The 11,347-nt window shown below is 39.6% G+C and overlaps 1 protein-coding gene across 1 annotated transcript; it reads left to right on the forward strand.

The window, feature by feature from the left end:
• The first annotated feature begins 558 nt into the window (after positions 1–558).
• Positions 559–7,624, forward strand: IFIT5 (interferon induced protein with tetratricopeptide repeats 5). Its single transcript, XM_063101589.1, has 2 exons — positions 559–689; positions 6,151–7,624. The coding sequence occupies exons 1-2, from the start codon at positions 559–561 to the stop codon at positions 7,592–7,594; spliced, it is 1,575 nt and encodes a 524-aa protein (XP_062957659.1). The 3' UTR covers positions 7,595–7,624.
• The last annotated feature ends 3,723 nt before the right edge of the window (positions 7,625–11,347 follow it).

Consider the following 11,347-nt stretch of genomic DNA (forward strand, 5'->3'; position numbering starts at 1 on the left):
CTCCTCCCAAGCCCTGCCTCGGCTTTTGTTTCAAACCTGTGTTTCTCTTTTCTTCATTTCCCACGCAGCTCTGAGGCCCTTAAGGGGCCGAGCCCCTCGCGCCCGGCAGCCGGGCGTCTGCGTTAGGGACGCTCCCTGGGAGCCCCGTCCCGGTCCGCGGCGTCTGAAGTCGCGCCTGTCGGGGAGGGTGGCCGGACGGCTCCGAGCGTCTGAAGGCGGGCCCCTGGCCAAGCGGCCGCTTCTCGGGAGGCCCGACGGTCTCGAGCACCTGAAGGCGGGCCCTGCAGGGACGAGGACTGGGCAACGCTCCCCGAGAGCCCGTCCTTTCCCGGGCGTCTAAGGTCGGGACCGGCGGGGCGTGCGGCCCGGGCGACTCCCCCCGGGAGGCCTGTTTCTTCCTTGCGGCTCTTCTTGGCCGCTGCCTCCGGGAAAGCTGGTCATCGCCCGCGGAGCCCTCCTCTCCTGCTGGGGAGGCCCCGGGGCCGTTCCGGGCGGCCGCTACGTGGCACAGGAGAACCTCAGGCTTGTCGCGTGCCTCTCCTTCCCCGACCTCCTGCCATGCCCTCGGTGCGGCACACGCGGTATCGCCGCAGCCCTTCAGGCGTCACGGATGCGTGCCCCTGCCATTTTGCCTTCCTGATTTCTGGATCTGAGGTCTTCCCCCCGCCCCGGAGCTACCTTTGTGCCACGTACAGATGTTATTGTTCCACCCAATCCGTTATTTTATGAGGATTTCTTTATCTTCCTCCTTTACTAATGTACCCATTTTGTATCCCCCAGGGGCTAGCACCCTGCCCTCCAGTAACAGTCTGCATTGAATGCGTTGAGGAATGAGAGGTCAGGTCTTGGGCTCTAGAAGCAGTTACAGTAGTTCTTTGTTGTAAATCCTGACTCTGAGCACCTACTAGTTGGGCTACTCAAAGGAAAGTTTCTTAAACTCTGTGAGTCTGTTTCTTATCTGTACAACTTGACGGCATCCATCTCTTCGGACTGGGAAAGGCTTAATTGACTGCTCAGCACATAATACTGTACTTGCACAATAAATGTTAACAATTATTGTTGTAATTTTTTAAAAAAGTTTTAAGTGCCTCACTTCTAACATTTGTAAAAGAGGAGGGAGATGTCACAAGAGGCTTGAAGAAGCAACCAGGAAAAGGGGCTTGGTGTGCAATGTATGTATATGCAGGATGGGGGTGGAAGAGGGGCCCCTTTGGAGACTGTCTCCTAAGGAGGGCGAAAGACTGCTCCTTCCTAGCAAAAGGACAAAATTACCTAAAGATAAATGTTGCCTCCTTTCAGATGCAGTCGCCTCTCTATACTAGCTTTCCAGAAACAAATTTTAAAAATTAAATAGACAGAGTTTAAACATTAAAATTCACGGTGTCCAAGTATGCATAAATTCCATAGAGCCCAGGCAAAGCACTTCGGTGCCTGATTGTCCCTTTCATATCTTATGGTCACACTCATAATACCTGAGCAGTCCTCCTCATCCTCCTTGGGCTGGGCTGGTAGAGATCTTAAGAACAGAGGCAGATATGATATTCATTTTATTCTATGATGGGCAGGGAGCTAGTAAGGCCATATCACCATGGATTTGAGTAGGCTGTAAGGGCATGGCATGTCCTGTCTTGCCCATGCTTTTGGTACAATTACACCAGAGAAAGGAATAATTACCAAAACACAGTACTATCAGTTTTCCCAGTCAGGATCACGGGCAACAGCCCAAGACCTATCTTCAAAATCCAAACATGGGAGTAGGGGAAAAAGGAACCGGTAAATGGACACAAAAATCAACTACAATGTATATTGAGAAGTTAAAACTTAATTTTTTTTTTTAATTAAAAAAATTTTTTTCATATAAAAAAAAAATCCAAACATGGACCCAGAGAGCATGCCAAGATAGAAAACAAGTGGGACAGGGTCTACTGAAGTGTAATAAAATTTGGAGCCATTAGCAGGAAGGCAAGAACTGGCAGGAATTCCCTCATTTGGAATTTAGGTGCTTTTTATGCTAGGCCTTTACCTCGGCTGGAAATGCAAGGAACTGGCAGTATATAACTGCATTCGTTCAAGAAATATTTATTTATTGAGCTTCTATTACATGCCTGGCATAATAGGTGCTGGGGACACAGCAGTGAAAAAATAAAATCAGAACAAGGTCCCTATTTTCACAGGGCTTATATTTTAATGGGAGAAATAAACGATAGATGAGTAAATAAACAACATAATTCAGAAAGGGAAATAGAAAAGTTTAATGGGCTAGAGAGTGAACTAGATTGGGGGCTACTTTAGATAGTTCTGCCACAGGCAGAACTATTTTCTTGGACAGAAAATACTTGAGCTGAGTTACAGGAAAGCTAGTTATATAAAGATTTGAGAGCAGAGTATACCAGATGGAGTAAGAACAACAGGTGTAAAAGCCCTTGAATTTCATGTGCTCAAGGTAAGAAGCAGGTCAGTATGTCTAAAGCGCAGTGAATGAAGGGGCCAACCCTGTGGCTCACTCGGGAGAGTGCAGCGCTGGGAACGCAGCAGCGCTCCCACCGCGGGTTCGGATCCTATAAAGCACAGTGAATGAAGGGGAGAATAGTAGAAGAAAAGGTTGGATGGGTAGACAAGGCCAGTTACCTTAGGGGCTTGGAGGACATGGCAAGGGCTGGATTAATATTTAAGGTTGTTGAAAAGCCACTGGGAAATTTTAAGCAGGAGAGTGACATAATCTGGCTTACATTTTCAAAAGTTTACTGGTGCTATACGGAGAATGGATCATAGGGGTCCAAGAATGGAAGCAGGGAGTCTAGATTTTTGTTGTAGTTCAAAGGAAAGATAGTTGTGGTTTAGACTAAGAAAATACAATCTCCCTCCAACTGTGACTCTATTTCTCTACTCCCTTCACAGTAAAATTCCTTGAAAGAGTAACCTGTGCTCCCAATATTCACTTCTTCACCTCCCATTCTCCTTCCAACCCACCCTAGTAATGTTTTCATCCCCACCATTCTATTAACTGCTCTTATCAAGATCCACCACAACCCCCCCATCCCCAGAACAATGATCTCTGTCCTCATTTTTCTCAGCTTCTTAGAATCATTTTATACACTGAATACTCATCTCTCTTTCTTAAAGTAAACACTTTCTCCCTTAGGCCTCCATTACACCAGGTTTCTTGGTTTTCTTACTTCCTCACTGAATATTCTTTCTTGGCCTCCTCTCCTGGTCCTTCTACTCTGGTTGACCTGGAATGTCTTGCAGCTTAGTTTGTGATATTCTCTATCTATACTAACTCCTTAGGTAATAATATTCTAGGTCTCGTTGTTTTAAAGTTTGTCTGTATGCCAGTGACTCTCAGTTTTATATTCCTAGTACTGATTTCATAACACATGTCCAGATTTTCTTCATTTATATTATCCAATATTATACTTGACATTTTCACCTGAATAGGCATCTCAAAATTAGCATTTCCAATCAGTCCTCTAGATTATCCACTCAGTTCCTGAGGTCAAAAGTGTTAGAGTCATCCTTGATTTCCTTTTTACCTCATGGCACTCCAACACCCAGCCTATCAGAAAGACTTGTCAGCTCTGCCTTGAAAATATGACCATCCCGTCCTCACTAACCCTCTACTACAACCCTAGTATAAGCCTGTGTCATCTCTCCTTCGAATCCTTCAACAATTGCCTTCGTGTCTCCTTCAGAGAGATTTGCTCTGGCCATCCTAATTAAAGTTGAACTACTCCCAGACTTCCTGCCAGCTTCCCAGTTCCCTTTCCAGCTTTATCTATCTTCTTAGCGCTTCTCATCTTTTCATATACTCCGTGTTTTCATTTAATTTTTTGTCTTTTATGGCACATTCTATCCCCTATTAGAATGTAGGCTGCATAAAGTCAGGATTTTTTTTTCTGTTTTGTTCGTTGCTGTATCCACAACACTTGGTGCCCTGCATATAGTAGGCTCTCAAAAATTATTTATTGAATGAATAGCTTCTCTACCAGTTTCCTATCTTTCTTTCTTGACCCCCTATTGTTCATTCTCCACAGAGCAGCCAGAGGGATTTCTTTTTTTAAACCTAGATCAAATAGTATCATTTCCCTACCTTAAAATCTCCATTCCATTGTTTCCCATTGCAGTTAGAATAAAATTTTTATTCTCATTATGGCCGATTAGGCTGTGCATCATCTGTATGTCCCTGCCTTCTACTCTACCTAATCTCCTGCTACTTCTCGTTTTTATTTACTATGCTTCAGCCATACTATTCTTCCTTCTGTCCCCTGAACACTGGAAGTTTGTTACCACAGCAGAGCCTTTGCACTTGCTGGTGGTGCCTCAGTCCAGACCAGGGTTTCTCAGCCTCAGCACTATTGAAATTTTGGGCTGGATAATTCTTTGTTAGTGGGGGCCAATTTGTGCATTGCAGGATATTTAGCAATATCCCTGGCCTTGACCCATTAGATGCTAGTGGCATTCACCAGTGGTGACAACCAAAATGGTCTCCAGATATTATCAGATATTTCCTGGGGGACAAAATTACCCTGGTTGAGAAGCACTGGTTAGACTATTCTACCCTCAGATCTTTTATGATTGCCTCCTTTTTATATTAAGATCTTACTTCAATTGCCCCTTTCTACAACACAAGGGCTAGTCCCTGCCAACCATAACTAAAGTACCACCACAACCACTGCTCAATCCCACTAAGCTGTTTTGTTTTTTGTTAGTTCTTAGCACTTATTACTGTCTGGAATTACATTGTCCATTGATTTGTTCACATGTATATTTTCTGTCAACTACCCTTGTACCCTCTCCCAGAATGGAATCACCATGAAGAAAGGACCTGTCCCTATCTTGTTCACTGTTGTATTCACCATAATAGAATATTGCCTGGCATACGTGACATGACATGAAGTGATCAATATATGTTTTTTGATAGAAATATTACCATAGTTTTCCATACACATTTATACAAATACATATTTATATGTACATATGGGGTGGGGGATTGGAGGGGCCCTGCAGCAAGCAGAAAGGGAAATACATGCACACACACAAACACACACAAAGTACACATAAGAGGGCTTTTTATCTCATTTCCCTCTGTTGAGAGAGGCCTTAAGTAATTTTTTTCCTTTTCATTTCTTATGACCCTTAATTATGGACAATAGTAGGTTTGAAAAGTCTTTCCTGACTACCTCACCACCACTATCAGCAAAACAAACAAATAAAACTAGGTACATGAGTATTAATCATGACTTTGTCAGTTGCAGACAGTAGAAACCCACTTCAAACTGGGTGGGTTTTCAAATATTAGTCTATTTCTGTTGCTTATAGCAGAATACCTGAAACTGGGTGATTTATAAAGAAATAGACTTTATTTCTTATAGTTTTAGAGGCTGGGAACTCCACAGTTGAGGGGGTGCATGTGGTGAGGGCCTTCTTCTTGGTGGGAACTCTGTAGCAACACAGGGTACCACATGATAAGAATGGGCTGAGCAGGAGAGCTAACCTGCTCACTTGCTCTCCTTATAAAGCCGTCAGAACCACACCCATTACTTCATGAATGCATCAGTCCATTCACAAGGGCACAGTACTCACAAACTAATCACCTTTTCCCCATCTTTCTAAATCTCTCTTATTCTCCTTTTGCTTATCTCAAGCTTATGCTTCTTCCTTTCTCTTGATATACCTATTCCAGTCTATTTATGTGCTTTCTCTCTGTGGAGTCTTTCTTTCTCTGCAAAAAATGATATATTTATGTGGTGTCTCTGTCCCTTTATTTCTCACCTTTTCTTATTCTCGCTCTTCACTACTCAATACAGAAATGGAATTTTTTATATTAACTATTGAGTGTTCATATATTTATTCTTCCTAATTGTCAAGGGTTTAGTAATGGCCAAAAGGAAATAGACACCCTGTAACATAGAAAGCTCTGTCATCTTTCCAGAACAGGTTTTGCAATAAATAATGAGAATTTAAATGAAATATTTCTGGGACATAGCTGTACATAGAGGAAAGACTAGTATAAAGTTAGTGGTAACCTAGTGCTTTAACTGGAAGATCAAATAAGATAAAATTGTTTGTTTTGCAAAGAACAGTATTTACAGTTTAGAAAATTATTTCCTTTATTTCTTCAAAAATTAAAAAAGATTTTGTCTTTGACAGTGAAATTCCTAAGGACTCGTTGAAGACCATTCTGTTGGAGTTAGAATGTCACTTTACGTGGAATTTACTCAAGGAAGACATTGATCTGTTTGATGTGGAAGATACAATTGGGCAGCAGCTTGAATTTCTTACCACAAAATCCAGACTTGCTCTTTATAACCTATTGGCCTATGTTAAACATCTAAAGGGCCAAAATAAAGATGCCCTAGAGTGTTTGAAACAAGCAGAAGAAATAATCCAGAGAGAACACTCAGATGAAGAAGAAGTACGAAGTCTGGTCACTTGGGGAAACTATGCCTGGGTGTATTATCACATAGACCAGCTTGAAGAAACTCAGAAGTATGTGGACAAGGTAGGGAACGTCTGCAAAAAATTGTCCAGTCCTTCTAACTACAAGTTGGAGCGTCCTGAGATTGACTGTGAGAAAGGGTGGGCACTCTTGAAATTTGGAGGAAAGTATTACCAAAAGGCTAAAGCAGCTTTTGAGAAGGCTCTGGAAGTGGAACCTGACAATCCAGAATTTAACATTGGCTATGCCATCACGGTGTATCGGCTGGATGATTCTGACAGAGAAGGGTCTGTAAAAAGCTTTTCTCTGGGGCCTCTGAGAAAGGCTGTTACCCTGAACCCAGATAACAGCTATATTAAGGTTTTCCTGGCACTGAAGCTTCAAGATGTACACGCAGAAGCTGAAGGGGAAAAGTATATTGAAGAAATCCTGGACCAAATATCATCCCAACCTTATGTCCTTCGTTATGCAGCCAAATTCTACAGGAGAAAAAATTCTTGGGACAAAGCTCTTGAACTTTTAAAAAAGGCTTTGGAGGTGACACCCACCTCTTCTTTCCTGCATCACCAGATGGGACTTTGCTACAGGGCACAAATGATCCAAATCAAGAAGGCCACACGCAACAGACCTAAAGGAAAGGATAAACTGAAGGTTGATGAGCTGATTACATTCGCTATATTTCATTTCAAGGCAGCAGTAGAACGAGACTCTATGTTTGCATTTGCCTACACAGATCTGGCCAACATGTATGCTGAGGGAGGCCAATATAGCAATGCTGAAGACATTTTCCGGAAAGCCCTTCGTCTGGAGAACATAACTGATGATCACAAACATCAGATCCACTACCACTATGGCCGCTTTCAGGAATTTCACCATAAATCAGAAAATACTGCCATCTATCATTATTTAGAAGCCCTAAAGGTCAAAGACAGGTCATCCCTGCGTTCCAAACTGACAAGTGCTCTAAAGAAATTGGCTACCAAGAGACTTTGTCACAATCCTTTTGATTTGCAAAGTTTAAGTGCCCTAGGGTTTGTTTACAAGCTGGAGGGAGAAAAGAGGCAAGCTGCTGAGTACTATGAGAGGGCCCAAAAGATAGATCCAGAAAATGCAGAATTCCTTTCTGCTCTTTGTGAGCTCCGACTTTCCATTTAAATACATTCTCTAGGAAATTAGCTCTAAGGTTTTCTCTCCATTTTGAGTTTTTATATTTTTGTTTATTGTTTTAATCATTGTTCATTGTAGAACCAATATTTACTGAATGATTATTATGTACCAGCTATCATGCTAAATACTTTATATATATTATGGTGAATCTTTTAATGTTTTCTTTATTTTTTTTCTTTAATTAAAATACTATAATCCGTTGAGAAACAACAACATTCCAACCATTGTAACTTTTGTATGGCCATTATGACTTTATACCCTTTATTTCTGCTATTTATAATAATTTTCTGATTAAATATTGTCAAACTTCACATACTACTTATGCAGTGAATATAATCCTACATAAACCTTTGATACCTAGGTCAGAAACACTTTCAGGAATGTACAATTAAATTAGTTAAGCTCTTAACTTTGTTACTTGCAAAAGATAGAACCTTCTAGGTACAAATATTTTGACTTTGATGAGGATATTAAACTGTCAACCTGATAGTCACTTAAAGAATCTTTGTTGAAGAAACAGCTTAGAATAATAAAAGTTTGTCATCTCTTGTGACTTCAATAAAAGGAGAGAAAACTAGAACAGGAGATAAATGATTTCCTCAAATTTTAAGTAATATAGAACTTCAGGAATCCATGAGCTATCAGAAGTATCATCTTCCAAAACATTCATTAAGTAGCTAGAAATACTTATGAGAAAAAAATGAGTAATGGAAAATCATTAACCTCAAGTTTCTCTGCTTTTTTTAACTAAAAAGATAATCCTATACTGAATCCAGAAGGAAGTAATTTTATTTCTTCCAGTTAAAATTGCAGTATTTTTACGTTAAAATTATTAAGACAGAAAGCAGACCAATAGAGAAATTGGGAGAAATGATAAACAAATAGATAAAGTAGATGTCCCTAACCTATATCCCTAGATTACCAAGATTTTTATTAGTTTTGGGTCTGGACTGGGTAGTGTTCTCACACCCCCAATTTGTGGCCTTTGGCTAATTGTTTTAGTATTCCAAAATGACTTCTGGGAAGCTTTTTTTTTTTTTGGCTGACATTTTCAGATTGTCATTTTTTCCTGTAGATCCTCTAGGAATAGTTAAGCCCTGCTTTTAGATTTAATATTCACCTTGAGGAGCCAATGTTTGAGGGCTGTTATCCCAGGTGACTTTTTAAATTGGGGTGTTGCTAAATGCAGCTTCTCTAATGTTGTTTCTTTGATTATAGACTACACAGTTATATACTACCACCGTATCAGTGGAAAAATGTGCTATGTGATTTAACTCTATTCCCCCAATGTAGCTCTTAAAATTATTCTGTATGTGTATGTTTTACTTTTTGTTACTATTTTTATTTTTTTAATTTCTATTATAGTTTTGATTATTACAAAAGTAATGAATTTTCACTGTAAAATTTTAAACAATGCTGAAGTATATGAATTTAAAAGTAAGAGTATTCTCCTTACCCTATCCTAATTCCATACCCCCAAGGTAAACTGTTAACAATTTGATATGTATCCATCCAGATCTTTTTTCTATGCATATTCAAACATACATATGTACTGCAATGTATCTCATAAATTAAATTTTTAAATGTTTTGTTTTACTTAAGTCTCTGTTCTTTTTGTTTATTTCACTTGTTTAATCTGTTTAAGAAGGAAAAACAAGGAAAGGAATGGTTTTTACTCAAAAATTTCAGAAAGTAAAATCTGAAGTCCTGACCTATCAGTAGATTTTGCCCCTTTCAGATATTAGGATTTTACCTAGCAAGGCAGGTCATTTCTCCCATAGGGAATAATGTTGTAATTAGGTAATGTTCTCAAGTAGGGACTTAACACACAATAAAATACAGTTATAATATCAAAATAAACATACAACTATAAGCCTCTATATTTAAAATAATATTAGCCTTTAAGGTGTATGACATGACTTTAAAATTCAGTAGCTACTAAAATATTGAAATATATGAGAAGTTTTACTAAGGAAGTAAATCAGCATATTTGATAGAAAACAATTCTATCAAACTGAACAGAAATGAATATGTTTATAATAATTTTAAAGTGCTTTCCCTCCTAAAATGCATAACTATTTACAGATATTTCATAGTCTTGAGATCGAAAAATAACTGAGGTTTTTTTGTTTTGTTTTGTTTTTGAAAAATACCTGAGGTTTGCTTTTATCAATTAACCATCAGAACTTTAAGCTAGAATTATCTTCCTAAATATATAATTTCATCTTTAGGTAGCCCTTATTCTTAGAAGTTTATTCTTTTCATTTAACTGAAGTCTTTTGACCTGTAGTTTACACATTTGGTTTGTCTTCAGAGACCTCAAAGATGTAATCTTTTTAAAGGTGATATTCTGTATCAGAACTCTTGACTGCAAATGACAAAAAACCCAGCTCGAACTGACCTAAGCAAAAATAGGAATGCAACGGCTGATGTAATTTTACAGTCCAGGGGCAACACTAGTTTCGGATGAATTTGAAGGGATGGGTGGGTCACCAAATATGAGGATATTTCAAAAAGTTCATGGAAAAATAGAATTAAAAGGTAGTGTGAATCTTTCCATGAACTTTTTGAAGACCCCTCATATACATCAGGAGCTACTACTACAAGTCAGGAGTATCACGGGAGCCCCAAATCTGAAAGGGCACTCGCATAGTGTTCGCTTATTCCAGAGAAACTTACCCAATATTACAGTAGGTAGAGACAGGTTTATTAGACTTACAGGAGGTGCTGATGGTGGCAGGTCAGCTAGAAATCCACACCGCCACAGGGTACATAAAACAGTTATATAGTGAACAGATCAAAGTAGAGGTGTAAATCATGTGCATGCTTATGTGCCCTTCACCCAACTCAGAGCTCGGGGAGATCTGGCCAAGTAGATAAGTTAACCCCTCCTGTCACTAGAATAGTTAACACCAGTGTTCTAACTCCATTTACATACTAATTCATTTACCCAGGGCTCCTGCTTCCTGCTGTCTTCCATTTGTCTTAAAGGAGTCATGCCTTTCCTTGGGTGAACTACCTTGGCCAGGGCTAGTTTCCCCAGGGGAGGGGGAACTCTGACATGAACAGGGAGGGTGGATACCTTACAACAGGTGATGCTGAACAGCCAAAAACCAAATGTCTACTACCATGCTGTAACATATTTGAAGTTGTGTCTTGGGTCCCCTTGAGGCTTCTTTAAGTTAAACATTGCATTATCTTTCACCCTACCTCCATAAGACATATTCAAGTCTCCTCCAGATCATGGTCAATATGAATCCTCTCCAAGGCTGGCCAGTTAGCTCAGTTGGTTAGAGTGCGGTGTTGTAATCACCAAGGTCAAGTGTTTGAATCCCTGTACAGGCCAGCCACCAAAATACATATAAATATATGAATCCTCTCCAAATTGTCTTTATCATTTGCTAATGGTTTGTGCTGAGAGTTTAATGCAATACCCAAAGTGAGGATTTAGGACTATGGTAGGATGATCCTGTCTGTTCTATTAATGTAGCCAAAATCAAAATATTCACTTAGTACCTATTCTCATGTATAGATTTTCCTACATATGTCATTTTAAGGCATGTTTTTCACATCCTGTACCTGAGCAGTTGGCTTTTTCAAAATGATCTGTGTCACTTGGTTGCATTCAGCACTTCAATTCTGGTGATCCATACCTCTTTAAAAAGTTCTTTAGGAAAAGCTTGTTTATAAGATGCTATTCATCACTAAAAATAGAACAGATACCAGAAAACAACTTAAACT

Source organism: Cynocephalus volans, chromosome 7, assembly GCF_027409185.1.
Source record: "Cynocephalus volans isolate mCynVol1 chromosome 7, mCynVol1.pri, whole genome shotgun sequence".
NCBI classification, from domain to species: Eukaryota; Metazoa; Chordata; class Mammalia; order Dermoptera; family Cynocephalidae; genus Cynocephalus; species Cynocephalus volans.